This window comes from Mesoplodon densirostris, chromosome 3, assembly GCF_025265405.1.
Source record: "Mesoplodon densirostris isolate mMesDen1 chromosome 3, mMesDen1 primary haplotype, whole genome shotgun sequence".
Taxonomy (NCBI): Eukaryota; Metazoa; Chordata; class Mammalia; order Artiodactyla; family Ziphiidae; genus Mesoplodon; species Mesoplodon densirostris.
In genome coordinates, this window is record NC_082663.1 from 12,025,288 (window position 1) to 12,042,274 (window position 16,987).

The window sequence follows — 16,987 nt, forward strand, 5'->3', positions numbered from 1 at the left end:
ATATATTGCAGGGGCTTCCCTGGTGGCACAGTGGTTGAGAGTCCGCCTGCCGATGCAGGGGACGCGGGTTCATGTCCTGGTCTGGGAGGATCCCACGTGCCGCGGAGCAGCTGGGCCCGTGAGCCATGGCCTCTGGGCCTGCACATCCGGAGCCTGTGCTCCGCAACGGGAGAGGCCACAACAGTGAGAGGCCCGCATACCACACACACACACACAAATATATATATATATTGCATAAAAAATATATATATACATAGGCAAAAGCAGGCTGAACATAATCAAAATGATATCCCAGGCAAACAAGAAACACCTACAGTTGACTTTGGGAATTAAATACCCTTATATTAACATTTTATTGAATGTATGTATTAGGAGCAACTTAAGAATAAAGGCTCAAATATCAAAATGTGTTTTAAATGTTTAATTTAAAAGATGATATTTAATTTAAAAGATAATTTCAAGCATACCAAGTTGACTGATATTCCATATCAATGTCAAGCCATCTTGATAAATCTTCTGGATAGTTTTTATCTATCAAACACGTGTATGGAAGCTACGCTGCCAAACGCTATTCTAAGTTTAATCTTCTATGAGATTAGTACTATTGGTGTCTTCATTTTATAGGTAAGGAAACTGGGGCACAAAGAGACTAAGCAATTTATCCAAGATTATTAGTTGTTAAGTTATAGAGTAGGGATTGGAACCCAAGAAATTCAGCCCTATGGTCCATGCTCTTAACCATCATGCTATGCTTCAATTCACTATAAATGATGCTGTTATTTTTACTTAAATAATTTTGGATAATAATCATGTATCATTTTATGCTATGTATTTTCTCTTCAGATTTTTCATATGCTATAAATTACTAATGTAAGTTACTTTATAAATTAGTTTATACTTAGCTTTTTAGGCAATGCTACAATTAATTTGGCCATATGATGAAGAAGCCATTTGCAAAATGAATAATCACTTTTACCTGATTAGGAAATTAAGATCTTTATATACTGATATTTAAAGGGGAAATGGCCATAAAATACTACCCTATTGATTTTTATTCATTTTTTTAAATTCTTCTTCAAAGAATTGAAATGCATTTTATAAATATGAGCTAATCACCATTTCTATAAAAAAATTTTTTTTTAACTCTTTTTCATAGGAAAGGAAGTTGAGGCACAAGGTTTTCATGATTCATTTCCATTCCTAGGAAGACTATAAAAAGTTAAAGCTGCACCAAGTATCATGGGAAATCCAGACACCTAATGATACACTTAACATGATGGATCCCCCTAGAGCCCAAGGAAGAAATCCCAAGTGATCTTGGGCCTGGGGAAAAAGAATGACAGCTAAGAAGGCATATGAGATCACTGCAAATGACACTCAGTAGCTACAGTCCTGAGACCAAAGCAATGTGGTAAACACCAGGGCCACAGAGAGAAACAAATCCAGCATGGGCAATGCAGCCAGCCAAGCTCCACCGGCCCCTGCTGGCCCATCACATTTCATTGGGAATCTGGTGTGGAATGGTCTCCATGAATAATGGGGCCACTAGGTCTTCCCTGGTGGCGCAGTGGTTGAGAGTCCGCCTGCCGATGCAGGGGACACAGGTTCGTGCCCCGGTCCGGGAAGATCCCACATGCCACGGAGCGGCTAGGCCCGTGAGCCATGGCCACTGACCCTGTGCATCCAGAGCCTGTGCTCCACAACGGGAGAGGCCACAACAGTGAAAGGCCCACGTACTGCAAAATAATAATAATAATAATGGGGCCACTAGCACACGGGTAACTGGACCTGTAGCTGAGTGATGGTAGGAGACCCCCTGGGAGGAAAAGCTCTATCAATGGTGAGCAACGGCTTCTCTTAAAACTGTAGTCACAGCCTCAGTGTTGTTCTCGGAACCTGTAGATTTAGGCCACAACAGCTCCACTTGATTCCCATGAAGTTCAGATGAAAGGGACACTATACTTGATGTCCTGCAAAATATATTACCTGTCTACTAATTGCCATTTCCAGTTCAGGGTAATCGGCCTTGTCCAGAAGAATATTTGGGAAGAGATCTTCAATCAAACTCAAAAATAAGGGTTCATCCTCATCAATCTCAGAAAGAAAATAAAGGGAAATCAGACCAAATCTTTTGGCATAAACATGGCAATATCAGATAAACTGAAAATGTCCAATACAGCCCAGATTACTTTGTCACAAACAGTAATAAATAAAATATCACCTCCACTGAAGTTGAGAAATATTTTCATCATGTTTACTAAATTAAAAATTAGTTTTTTAAAAAGGGGTGTGGGGGGAGAAGAGAGAAATAAAAAGGAAGGAAATAGAAGGAAAAAAAATATTGCCTACATGACAACCTTTCCATAAAACAACCAGATTGGGGAGTTTACTAAATAACCTACAATTTCTCATTTAACTTAAAAATAATTTTTTAAATGAGAATAGTGGCAAATTCATGAATTGGAATTTGGTTCATACTCTTATTTTGAAATAAAAATATATCATTCTGTCATCCTGTACATGGATCCACTGATACTGGACAACTGATTGTTCAGTCTCTACTGTGAAATCAAAGAATGTGAAATTATTACACACTTGTAAAATTCACATACAATTTCCTTCCAAGGTCTACTTTAACGAAGGTAAAACGGATTTTAGCTCTACAGCACAAAAATTTCAAGGTATTTGGAAATGTAAGATGTGGATTTTTAAAAATCCATTTTAGTTCTATTGGAATAGATGTGTTAGACTAGGGATGAGTCATCACAAAAATTGCTCCTGAAAAAAATGTAATTTAAAGTTATGCTCTATGTAATTTAAATTTATGTTATGCTCTATGTATTTATCTGATAATTAAGCATTTTAAATGAGCACTTTAAATAAATATTTCTAATCTCATTTGTGCTTAGTTAAACTGAAATTTAAGTGGGTGGAACATTTCCATCTGTGAATCTTACCAGTTTGGAAAGATTCATATCTCTTAGTACACGCATGACAACTGTGGACTCTGTATCCGTGGGGTTGGCTCTTTTGGCTGCTCCCAGAGTTCGCAGAACAGACAGAATATTACGCAGACCAAAGTCATAATGTACCTGAAGAATATGAGGTACACTGGGCTTATTTTCAATATTAACTTACCCATAGAAACTGTACAAATTTGACAAAGACATAATGAATAAATGCTGATTTTCCTGTAGAAAATTTGTACAGTTAGTGGGGCAATAAATTTTTTTATCAACAGATTCTTCTTTTTAGCAAATGGAGAATACCCAAAAGAATCCTCTCCTGTACCATCATTAATTTAAGCCCTTAGATCAGAACTAATAGATCTTGACAGAGAGAAAGGAATAAATTTCCTCCTGGAGATACATGTCCCCTTGAGCCCTTCTTAACCAATCATCCATAAGAAAATTTCCTCATATCTTGAAAGCTAAAATTCTGAACCAGAATTAAACTGAGATCTCACTCATGAACATCATATAAGTTTAAAAGACAGGGGTATTGAGGAGAAAGAAAAGTAGCTACATTCCAGGATTACCTAGAGGGGGAAACAATAAGGACAAATCAGAAAGTCAGGCCCCCAGCTTTGTTGTCCCCTTGATAGGTATTTATAAAAGCTCAATCATGCCAAATTGCAGCACATATAAAGTGAATAATTAAAAACCAATTATCCAACCACTACAGGAAAGAGTATCCCTGGCAGTTGGTCAAACAATTTAAAATAGAACTACCATATCATACAGCAATCCCACTTCAGGGAATACATTCAAAAGAATTGAAAGCAGAGTCTCAAAAAGATATTTAAACACTCATGTTCATAGCAACACTATTCACAATAGCCAGGAGGTGGAAGCAACCCAAATGCCCATCAACTGATGAACGGCTAAACAAAACATGGCGTACATGTAAAACTAAGAATGTTTTTCAACCAGGAAAAGGAAGCAAGTATAATGCTATCACATGCTACACCATGGATGAAACTTGAGAACATTATACTAAGTTAAATAAGCCAGTCACAAAAAGACAAATACTGTATGGTTCCACTTATATGAGCTATCTAAAGTAGCCAAACACATGGAAACAGAAAGTAGAATTGTGGTTACCAGGGAATGGGGGGAAGGGAAGAGTGGAGTTGTTTAATGGGTATAGAGTTTCAGTTTTGCAAGACAAAAAAGTTATGGAGATCTGTTTCACGACAATGTGCATTTACTTAACACTACTGAACTATATGCTTAAAAATGGTTAAGTGATAAATTTAATATTTTTTCATCATAATTCTAAAAACCTATAGGAAAAAAAAAACATTATCTGCTAATTGGGGGCAGTATGCATCACTTAATACCAATCATTTGGAGGATAGAGCACATAAAAATATTCAGACTGAGTTCCTGCCTTCAAGGAGTTTAAATACTAATTGTGGCAATAAAATAAACATATGAGCAAGCTTGCATAAAAGTACAATAACAATGACTTGAAAGTACTAGTCAGTGGAATTAATTAAGGAAAACTTATCAGCATTAGACTCTGTTAAATCTGTGGGCATGAAGTGAGATTCATAGAATGCTCACCAAGGGATCAGCATGGGGCCAATTGTTTTGTACACATGGACTCATTTCATTTCCCTTGTGACCCTGTGACCTTGTGAACAAGGGCAACAGGAGTGAAGGAGGAGAAATGAAATTAGAGAAGAAGAGGGCAGGAGTCAGTGATGTGGGGGTTTCTCTACCTGTAAGAAACAGCAGGGAAAAGGGAAGAATCAGTGAGTAAAGGCTGCAATAATCAGAAGAAACCAAGAATGTTTTGAGTGAGAATGGAATATAGTTGAACTTGTGGGTATAACCTAGATTCAAAGAAGTTTGGATTGAGAGGTTCCTCAAAACCATGAGGACACATAACATATATTATGATGAATGAACAGGTGAGATAAAAAGCAAACATCAATATTCATAATTCTTTGGCTCTTAAGTCAGTTCAGATAGTGTTAACTTCATTTCTATGCCTTAAGTGTTAATTTCTTCAAATGTACTTAGTAAAACTATGCATGTAAAATTGTTTTTGCCATGATACAACTTTCTACTTTGTATATATGAGGTACCTTGTCAACAACCCCAGTCCACAATTTTTTTTTAATTTTTATTTTATACTAGAGTATAGCTGATTTACAATATTGTGTTAGGTGTACAGCAAAGTGATTCAGTTATACATATACATATGTGTATTCTTTTTAAGATTCTTTTCCAGTGTAGGTTATTACAGAATATTGAGTACAGTTCCCTGTGCTATATAGCAGGTCTTTGATGTATACCTATTTTATATATAGTAGTGTGTATATGTTAATCCCAAACTCCTAATTTACCCCCCTCCCTGCCTTCCCCTTTGGTAACCATAGGTTTGTTTTCTATATCTGTGAGTCTATTTCTGTTTTGTAAATAAGTTCCTTTGTATCATTTTTTTAGATTCCACATGTAATTGATATCATATGATATTTGTCTTTCTCTGCCTGACTTCACTTAGTATGATCATCTCTAGGTCCATCCACGTTGCTGCAAATGGCATTATCTCATTCTTTTTTTATGGCTGAGTAATATTCCATTGTATATATGTACTGCATCTTCTTTATCCGTTCATCTTTCGATGGACATTTAGGTTGCTTCCATGTCTTGGCTATTGTAAGCAGTGCTGCAATGAACATTGCGGTGCATGTGTCTTTTCGAATTACAGTTTTGTCTGGATATATGCCCAGGAGAGGGATTGCTGTGTCATATGATAGTTCTATTTGTAGTTTTCTGAGGAAACTCCATATTGTTTTCCACAGTGGCTGCACCAACTTACATTCCCCCCAACAGTGTAGAAGGGTTCCCTTTTCTCCACACCCTCTCCAGCACTGAATAAAAAATTTAAATATGCCTAAGTACATAGAGACCTTCAGAATGTCATACCTGCTTAGAAAGCTGCTCCTCACACAGCTTGTAGAGCGTGAAAAACTTCCTGGCCAAAACAACGTTGTCAATGAAGCCACAACTAGCCAACTTCACCCTGATGATAATCTGTCGGTCAGGCACCATCATGGCCATGGAGCGGAAGTTAATCTTCAAGTTTTCAGGGAGTTCCTGCCGCCCAGCATAGCCAGGATTCTATACAGAAAATAAAACCCAAGGATGAATGATACGGTCATGGGGTAACAAGTGTAACACATCAGCATAATATTAAAAGATTCATTATGCACACACAACAAATCTGGACTGACAACCAGAAAATTCATTTACATATCTCACTCTCCTTTTAACTGGAGAGACTAAGTCATGAGTTATTAATATGAGCTCTGTTTAACACCAAAGGTTTCTAAACAGGAGTGAAAATTACAATCCCAATTTCCATTCATGGAAAATAAGTGACATATGAACAGGGACATGTGTGAAAACTGTGATAAGAAGGCTGAAGTTCAGTAGCTCTTCTTGTGCTTCCTTACCATAGTTAGAAAAAGCCCAAATTCAGGGTTCATAGTCACATTAGCTCCATCAGTAAAAATAAAAGATTTTTTACGTTCCTTTTTACATGTCAGAATAATGGAAATCTGCTGGGCTGCAACGGAGAGAACTGGTAGGTCGATACGATTAAATTCATCAAAACAACCCCAGGATCCAGACTGAGCCAGTCCTTAGAATGGAAATTAAATAGAAAATCCCATTAGTACATAATTTTGGAAAGTCAAAGAAAAAGAGCATTATGCAACTGCCAGGTCAAGCCACAGATAAGTTTGCTCAAACATAAAGTTGAACAAAGAGATCATACATTAAATGCCTCCAAAATAACTCACAATGTGACCCTTTATCTGTAAACATCCAACCTGCAGGGATAAAGGAACATTACAAAGGCAAGTGATATTGACATTTGACCCACACAACACTGGTAAGATTCAGGTTTCCCAAAAAGTTTTACAAAGTTGGAAAATGACAGTAAGATGTAGCCAATTGTTGAAAAATAAATCTTAACAAGATAGTCCACCTTGGCTTAAATTTCTCATGAAATAAAAAAATATAACCCTCACCTTTAAAAATCCGTCCAAGTCCTCGGAAATCCATCTGGTCCGAACAATTGAAAACCACGACGTATTTCCCAAGACATCGTCCCATATCTTTGGTCGTTTCTGTTTTTCCTGTTCCTGCTGGTCCAGTGGGGGCTCCCCCCATGCTCATTCCCAGAGCTTGAGCCAACGTGATATAACACCTGGAGGGGTAGAGAAATCACTAGAAACACACAACTGACAACTGGAAGATACTTCTGAGACATCGCAGTGACGTGATACAGGCACAAAATTGAAAAAAGGAAGATCCTCACCATTATCCCTATATAACCTTTCCAAAACTGCATCCTAAAATACACTTATCCTTATGGATATTGACATGTGTTGAGGAAAAAGGAAGGAGGGAGTGGTCTATGGTCAAATACGTTTGAAAACTCTTAAAAAGGTTCAACAGGATTTTTTATGATAATGTATATTCACAATCTTCAATTATGAAAAAGAGTACATAGCATTTCCAAAACATTTTTGGCAACTTTTTCACAGAAATCTACCAACATCTAAAGAAGAGTATTCTAGGAAACAGACTGGGGGCCATTATGTAGATTAATCCCCTTTTGAATCTAAGAGTCGATGATTTGATGAACTTGGAAACCAATGATTACATGAGATTTAAATCACACATTGCTAAATAATCACACCTTAAATCTATTTCTGGGAACATCTACTAAACCTACAAATACCTTCTACTGTATCTTACAGTATGATATTAACAAATAAACGATTCTGGTCAGAGAATACAAGAATGCCTGTGAAGGAAAACAACCAATAACTTGCTGATGAATTGCTCAATTTCCCAGCATCACCCAGTGCCGTAAAAGGAGGTAATCTATAATGTAATGCAGTTTAGGGCTTTCTTACGGCTAAACTCTAAAGCATTCACCTGGACTTGAAAAAAATTTTGAAGAAAATAAAGTGATTATCCAGCATGAAGTGTGGGAATGAGAAGTGAGCACACCCATCCGGAGGCGCCTAGGTTCTCTATTTTATTGGGTTTGGGTTCCCCAAAAGGCAGGTAAATGACTCAGCCACGAATGCAAAAAAATGAGCCTGGATTCAAAGAAGAAAATGCGGGTATAAAACCAGAAGGATGCCTGATCTCACTTTGATTCTGCCTTTTAACCCAAGGTCTTATCTTTCCTCTTGAACTCTTGTTATCCCTTGCACAGCAGTCTCTGTAATAACAGCTAACATGTCATAATAGCTCCACCTACACTATGGTACTTAAACCCCACTGAACCCTGCAGGGAAGCCACTTATTTTCACCATTTTACAGATGAGGAGAGAGGCTCACAGAGATGGAATAATTTTTCTCAGGGTCATGGTGGAGGGAGCAGAGATTTCAGCCAGTCTGTGTGGCCACAAGCTCTCACGCTGCCCAGCTCTAGGACACGTCCACACTCTCATGGTAAGGAATAAATCTCCAGGAACTCTGGCCACCCAGTTGCTCTGTCTTGCAAATCCTCCTTATCATGGGATCATTTGGGTTTATATTTAAACTGAAGAAGTAGCAAGTTGTTAAGTTGCCAGAAAGAAATCATGCTGTTTACATGAAAAAAGGGCAGCCATGCCCGGTGATTTATCCCTCACTTTCTCCAATAGGTGGGACTTCAGTCCAACTGATACCAAGCAGGACCCTGTGGGGCTCCTGGGCACAAAAGCCATTCTGTGTCCCCTATTTCTTGATTACAGGAAACAGGCTTCATTCAGCCTCCAAGACCTTCCCTGAGTTCCAAGGAGCAAGTTCAAACAGTTGCTAATTAGGGAAGAGGGGGGATGTGAGACAAGGAAGGAGCAGTCAAAAGAAACAATAGCGCAGCCTTGGGGCAGGGTCCTGGTTCCCCACCACAGGATATTCATAACTATATCTTTGAGCTGTTTTGCAGATACTGAAACCCCCTGCCAGGTGGGAGAAGTTAAATGCATGCTGCCCACAAGCACGCAGACCCCAGACCAGTTGAAACCAGAAGGTTGATGATGCTGACTCCCACTTACCTCCCCACCAACCAATCAGAAGAATGTCCACAGGCTGATCACGCCCTCTCTGAACCATTACTATAAAACTCCTCACTACCCCCTCCAGATCGGGACACACAGTTTTGAGGGCATTAGCCCGTTGTGGCCCCCTTGACCTGGCAAAGCAATAAAGCTATGCTTTTGTACTTCACCCCAAACTCTGTCTCTGAGAATTAATTTGGTGTTGGTGTACAGAGGCCAATATGCTGGCACCCAAAGCCTCTAGGACTTGCCTTTCAGAGACAAGCATGGATCTGCCAGAACATCTTCATGTACTTGTTGACATGATTCTCTCCAGAGCATTCTACATGCATGTGTACCTCACCCCCTCCCTTCTCTGCTTTCCTTTCCAGTCTCTGCTGCTTTCAAAAATCTCATCATTCATGAACGGGTTTGGACTTTATGTGATTTAGTGGCCTTTTAGCAGCTCTACTATACTTTCCTGCTTCCCCACTAGATGGCCATAAGCTCTGTGCTGTCAGGAACTACTTTTACCCCCAGCTATTTGCCTAACCCTTGTCACCTAGTAGTCTGTGAACATTTGTTGAATAAATGGCTTGTGCTGGTCCAGCCATTCACTTTTATCTGCTTCCTCCTGTCCCAGTAGCTACTAGAGTTAGAGATGCAGAATGTGACCCTGGCACCAAATGAACAATGACCAACCCCATGACCCAGGGCTCATTAGCACGCAAGTATAGTATTAAGTATTCATAGTGATCTAGATGCATTTCACCACACGTAAACCAGAAGTGCCTTCCGTTCCTATTCTTAAACAGTATTGATTCTAAAATGCTGAAAAACTTGTCAAGACAACAGGGTATATGCATCAGAAAGTTAATTATCTTTGCTGAGAACTTGGATTAGTTATAGATTCTTTGATTATAATCAAAGACAGGCTTAAGGAGAAATGAAAGGAAAGGTTGGTAAAGAATGTGTTATCAATGATTAACTCAATATTGAAAAAACACACAACCCAGTCAAAAAATGGACAGAAGACCAAAATAGACATTTGTCCAAAGAAGTGATACAGATGGCCAACAGGCACATGAAAAGATGTTCAATATCGCTAATTATTAGAGAAATGCAAATCAAAACTGCAATGAGGTATCACCTCACACCAGTTAGAATGGCCACCATTAAAATGTCTACAAATAACAAATGCTGGAGAGGGTGTGGAGAAAAGGGAACCCTCCTGCACTGTTGGTGGGAATGTAAATTGGTGCAGCCAATATGGAAAACAGTATGGAGGTTCCTTAAAAAACTAAAAACAGAGTCACTGTATGGTCCAGCAATCCCACCCCTGGGCATACATCCAGAAAAGACAAAAACTCTAATTCAAAAAGACACATGCACCGCAATGTTCATAGCTGCAGTATTTACAGTAGCCAAGACACGGAAACAACCCAAGTGCCCATCAACAGAGGATTGGCTTAAGAAGATGTGGTGTGTGTATATATACACACACACGCACACACAATGGAATATTACTCATTCACACACACACACAAAAGAAATAGTGCCACATGCAGCAATGTGGATGAACCTAGAGAATATTAGTGAAGTAAGTCAGAGAAAGACAAATGCTATATGATATCACATATGTGGAATCTAAAAAAGAATACAAATGAATATATATATATATATAACAGAAACAGACTCACAAACATAGAAAAATAACTTACAGTTACCAAGTGGGAGAGAGAAGGAGGGACAAATTAGGAGTATGGGATTAACAGATACACACTACTATACATAAAATAGATAAGTAACAAGGATTTACTGTATAGCATGGGGAGTTATATTCAATATCTTATAATAACCTATAATGGAACATAATCTGAAAAAAAATAACTGAAGCAATTTGCTGTACCCTTGAAACTAACACAATATTGTAAATCAACTATACTTTAATATAAAAAATTCTAGGGCTTCCCTGGTGGCGCAGTGGTTAAGAATCCACCTGTCAATGCAGAGGACACGGGCTCGAGCCCTGGTCTCAGGAGATCCCACATGCCGCAGAGCAACTAAGCCCATGTGCCACAACTACTAAGCCTGTGCTCTAGAGCCCATGAGCCACAACTCCTGAGCCTGTGTCCCACAACTACTGAAGCCCGTGTGCCTAGAGCCCATGCTCCACAAGAGAAGCCACCGCAATGAGAAGCCGGTGCACCACAACGAACAGTAGCCCCCACTCGCTGCAACTAGAGAAAGCCCACATATAGCAACAAAGGCCCAACGCAGCCAAAAATAAATAAATAAATAAAATTTTTAAAATAAAAAATTCTAAACAAAAAAAAAAAAAAGAAAGAATGAAAAACAATAGTCATAGCAACATTGTTAACAATTATTAACATTTACTCAGTGGCAGGCCCAGTGCTGGGTCCCTACCTACATTACCTCTAGTCCACACAATGATTCCAAAAGAAGGGACTCAGAAAGGTTAGCTGTCTTGGCCAAGACTACACAGCCCAATGGCCAAGATCCAGGTATAACTCACGGAAGCTGTGAGAATATGTCAGAGAAAGAACACATGTCGTGAGGCCTGTCTACGTTTTGTTTTTTTTTTTTTTTTTTTTTGGCCACACTGCACAGCTTGTGGGATGTTAGTTCCCCCACCAGGGATCAAACCCAGGTCCTCTACAGTGAGAGCACAGAGTTCTAACCACTGGACCACCAGGGAATTCCCCTGTTTACATTTCTTATCAAGAAGATAAGATGTCTCCATCAGTCTTCAATTCCTCCTGCCCTCGGTCTTAAGTGATAGCAGTACAGCAAGTCCCCTACATACGAACCTTAAAGTTGCAAACTTTCAAAGATGCGAACGTGCGTTCCATCAACATCATGCATGAGTGAAATTGCAGCTTTCTCTCCGTCTCCTATTGCTGACAATCCTTCAGCTCTACCATCTCCCACCCCCTCTCCCTCCTCCAGTCAGTAACTCTATTTGCCTGTTCACTCGATGCCCGCCCCTGGATGCCAGCTGTTGTACTGTACTTTTCAAGGCACCGTACTGTAAGATTAAACATGTTTTCTTTATTTTTTGTGTTTGTTTGTTTTTTATGTATTATTTTTGTGAAAAGTATTATAAATCTATTACAGTACAGTACCATATAGCCGATTGTGTTAGTTGGGTACCTAGGCTAAATTTGCTGGACTTACAAACAAATTGGACTTACGAACGCGCTCTTGGAATAGAACTCATTTGTATGTAGGGGACTTACTGTAGTAAGAAAGATTCCAGACTTCTCGACTTGTGCTCAGAAGTACAAGGAAGGACTGGTCATGAAAAATACCATGAGCTTTTCAAAAAAGGCACTATATGCTTTTAGCTTATTTATTGACTATTTTATCATCTGAAATATCTGCAACGCCATCCAACTGACGTCACGTTTCCCAGAGACTATCACTATCAACATTGTTGAATTTTCACAGGGCAGTCAGTGAAAAGCTGACAAGATGTCAAGGTCTCTGGCCTTTGTTTTATTCAAGTATTAATCTTAGTGAGGAATTCTTTTGTAAAAAGGCATCCAATCTTGCAATGCAATCCCAATGACCAGCAAAAAATGGTGACTCACTCCTCCCATAATCAACTTAGAGAAGAACAAACAAGTGAACATTTAGAGTGAAACAGGGGGAAACAAACTTTAGGATCACCTCCACTTACATACTTTGCTTTTAAAGTTCTCAAGTTTTTTGATACAGAAATATATACAAGACAATGAATACGGTGAAAGAATCAAGTTGCAAAAATGTTTGTATAATCTGATACCTATATGTGAAAGTTAAAAAGAATCCTGACATATAAGCATTTGAAATTTCTTAGAGAGAAAATAAACTACTAATCATTTTGAAAAAATAGAAAAATTTTCCTCTCATATTTTCAATTTTATGCCTTTAGGTACTATTTAATTTTTTCACCACAAAGATGTGACTTTGAAAATAAACATTTCTTCATTCATTTGGGAAATTTTTTTTAGTACCTATTATGGAACAGGACTGTTCTAGGAGCAGTGAATAAATCACAGGAAGTCTATACCTCAAAGGATATACCTGATATAATCAAGGAAGGAAATAGACTATTCAAAAGTAGAAAACAGGAAAAATAAAGCTGGTTAGGAGGGTTCAGGAGTGTGGGGATTGCTGCTTCAAATGTGTCAGGTCCAAAGACCCATGTGCGATGACATTCAATCGGAGACCTGGAGAAGAGGAAGTGAGCTATGCCAGTATCGAAGGGAAAAGCATTCCCAGTTAAGGCAACAGCAAGTGCAAGGGTCCTGAGGCAGCAGTGTGCTGAGACTGTTCAAGGAACAGCCAAGGAGCAAGTAGCTGGAGCTCAATGAGGAAGGAGAAAGAGTAGCAGGGATCAGATCATGGCAGGTCTTGTAGGCCAATGTAAGGACATTGGCTTTTACTTTGGGTGAGATGGAAAGACAGTGGAGATGAAGGCAAAGGGATGACAGGATCTGACTTATATTCCAGTGTCTGAATTGAGAGGCAATGGCAGAAGCAGGAAACCAGATAAAAGACTATTGCAGTCATCCAGCCTAGACATGATGGTGGCCTGGACTAACATGATAACAGCAAAGGGGAGAAAAGTGGTCACATCCTAAGTGAGTTCTGAAGTGGTGGTGACCAAACTTGATAGATTGGATAATAAAGTGAGAGAAAGAAAGGCATCAAGGATGCTCCAAGGATTTTGGCTTGAGCAACTGAAGGATGGAATTGCCACTTACAAAGCCAGAGAAGAGGGCAGTTTTGTGGGGGGACAATCAACCATAAGTGTGAATTCCCAGTAAGCATCCAAGAAAACATGTCACATAGGCAAGTGAATGTATGTGTCTGGAGTTCAAGGGAGAAGTCCTGTCAGGGTGCAGAGATTGAGGAGTCCACATCTAGATGATATTTAAAGCCATGTGAGATCACCTGAGGAGTGAGTGATGGAGAAGAGCCTCGGTGCATTCAGTGATTAGGGGTCAAGAAGATGAAGAGGAACCAGTAGGAGACGGTATGAAGGGACAACCAGAACAAGAGGAACTAGGTAAATGTTGTGTCCTGGAAGCCACATGAAGAAAATGTATCAAAAAGGAGATAGCGATCACCTATACAAATGCTGCTGACTAGTCAAGGAAGGTCAGAACTAGAAATGATCGTTGGCTTTAGCAACATGAGGATCTGGGTGACTGCCCTACTCGGGGGAAGAAAGTGTGATGGGCAGAATAATGGTCCCCCAAAGATATCCACATCCCAATCCCTGGAACTTGTAAATATGTTACCTTACACAGCTAAAGGGACTTTGCAGATGCAATTAATGTGAAAGGCCTTGAGATGGGGAGATTATCCTGGATTACACAGTGGACCCCATCTAATCTCATGAGTCCTTAAAAGGGGAAGAGGGAGGCGGAAGACTGGGTCAGAGACATGAGATGGGAAAAGGAAAAGAGACTGGAAGCATGAAGGAGCCTCAACCCATGGTTGTGGCTGTGAAGATGAAGGAAGGGGCCACAAGCCAAGGAGTACGGCAGCCTTCAGATGCTGGGTACAGACCCCAGCTGACAGTCCGCAGGGAAGTGGGGACATAGGTCCTGCAACCACGAGAAAAAGAATTCTGCCAACAAACTAAAAAACAAAAAGCAGATTCTCCCCTAGAGACTCCAGGAGGGACCACAGTCCTGCTGACACCTGATGTTAGTCCAACAAGGTGTGCGCCACATTTCTGACATATGCAACTGTGAAACAATTCGTGTTGTTTAAGCTTCTAAACGTGTGGTCATCTGTTATGAAAGCAACAGAAAACTAATCTATAGAACCTGAATGGTGTGAATTCAAGGTAAAATAGATAGAAAAAACTGTGATTTTGAGGCGTTTTGATGGGAGTACAGAAATGGGAGGGAAACTAGAGGATTCACGGTAGGATTTCCTTTCTGGAAGCCATTATAGCACACTGTACGTTGATAAGAATGATCCAGCGGAAAGTGAAAATTGATGATGCTCCCAGAGAGAAAATAACTGTTTCAGTGGAAGGTGTTGGCTTTGGATGGCAGCACAAAATCCATCCCTAAAACCAGGAGAGAAAGTGGACAGCATAAGCATAGGGGCTTGGTTGGCAGACATGATGGTGGGGAATAAGTGCAGGTCCTCTCCTGTGGTAGCACCTATCTTCTCAGTAAAACAGGAAATGGGGCCTTCGGTCGAGAGAGGAAGGGAGGGGAATGCTTGGGGTTTGCAAGGAGAGAAGGTGTGAAATCGCTGTTACAAGTGTTTCAAGGAATTCTCCACATTTTGTCATTATTCACCTCTGCACTTCAAAACAAAGAGAACAACTCCAAAAAGACATCCAAAAGCATCCAGTAGAAACCATCTTTTGTAGAAAATAAATATATGGTTACCAGGGGATATGGGGGGGAGGGATAAATTGGGAGATTGGGATTGATATACACACACTACTATTGACATATATAAAATAGATAACTAATAAGAACCTAGTGTGTAGCACAGGGAAGTCTACTCAGTACTCTGTAACAGCCTATATGGAAAAGAATCTAAAAAAAGAGTGGACATATGTTTATGTACAACTAATTCACTTTGCTGTACACCTGAAACTAACATCTATAAATGAACTAAACTCCAATAAAAATTAAAAAAATAAAAAAAGAAATCATCTTTAATGAGACATAAGAAGGAATAGGGAGTGTATGAAGACAAAGAAAATGTGAGGAGAAAAGGACAGTAAAATCTTCTGCTACTCCTCAATCCTCAGGTAAAAGTGAGCATTTCGTTCAGTATCACAACTGAGCGGAGGGAAAAATCTCACAGGCAGGGCTATTACCTCAAACTTTTATACTTTGTCCAATAATATTTTCAATCTAATAGCCCAGGGGTTCATCCTGTGAAAATGATTGATATTCAGCTTTAGCTTCTCCTTAGGCCCAATGTTGATTTTAACACTCAGCCATTTTGTCCAACATAAGTATTCAAAGCATCCCTGAACAGCACATATACAATTAGCTGATGCCACAAAGCTCAAATTAAACTAAGTGAATTACAGGCTATTAGCCATGGAGGAAGGGCCCCTAGAGATAACCTAGTACATCTTACAGATGAGGAAACTGAGTCCAGGGAAACTGCATGGCGGCTCTGGCTAACACAGTTGGTAAAAGGCAGAGGGCAGGACAGGTCAATGTCCTCTCCATCACGATTCAACAATGTTCATACTCAATTTCTTTCCTGCTAAAAAACCACTTTATTATCTCTGTAATGACAATAAGTGCCACAGTTCCCTAAAGCAGCCCTCAAAGCCCATGGTGATTTGCACCTATTGATACATAGCGATTAATTCGCTTTTTTCCCATTTGATGTCCACGGAGGTCATTTAAACTTAGACTCTATAAGACTGAAGGCAAAGGAAGCAAAGTCTGTTTTAGTCACAAACCTACTAAATTCCATGTGAAGACATGTGTGTAAAGCTAAACATACCGTATTTCGAAGACTTTAATATAAAAGAGCCTGTAAACCCTAAAGAGACCGTCAGCCAAAAATCCCTTGAGCACCTGGAGAGAATTAGAAGGTTGGGGGTGGAGGAGGGAGAGGTTGAGGATTCACAGAACCCTTCCATCACCTGTCTGTGAGGGGAGTTATAACGAGCCTGTCAGTGCAGCCTACAAACTCATTCTGGTATATGAACGGCACATCTGTGATGTGAATCATCATCTTGTCGGAATCTTCGTTAAAATAAAATCTGCACTGTTTCAGCCACTCAAAGTCTGTAGGGCTCTTGATATGCATGTGACACTGAAATGCAAAAGGTATGTGTTAAAACTGAGATGAGAACCACTTATTAACGATATGCATTAGCATTCAGGTAGATCATAATGTGAAGTTAATGGAATGCAA

The 16,987-nt window shown here is 39.6% G+C and overlaps 1 protein-coding gene across 1 annotated transcript in view; it reads right to left on the reverse strand.

Annotated features, from left to right (window-relative positions):
* Nucleotides 1–16,987, reverse strand: part of DNAH5 (dynein axonemal heavy chain 5) — a 276,356-nt gene that overhangs the window by 123,661 nt on the left and 135,708 nt on the right. Inside the window, exons 35-40 of the mRNA XM_060092732.1 lie at nucleotides 16,713–16,885; nucleotides 7,049–7,227; nucleotides 6,470–6,657; nucleotides 5,940–6,134; nucleotides 2,958–3,092; nucleotides 1,987–2,094 (exon numbers count right to left, since the gene is read on the reverse strand). Coding sequence (XP_059948715.1) covers nucleotides 1,987–2,094; nucleotides 2,958–3,092; nucleotides 5,940–6,134; nucleotides 6,470–6,657; nucleotides 7,049–7,227; nucleotides 16,713–16,885 — 978 coding nt within the window. The remainder of the gene's footprint in view (nucleotides 1–1,986; nucleotides 2,095–2,957; nucleotides 3,093–5,939; nucleotides 6,135–6,469; nucleotides 6,658–7,048; nucleotides 7,228–16,712; nucleotides 16,886–16,987) is intronic.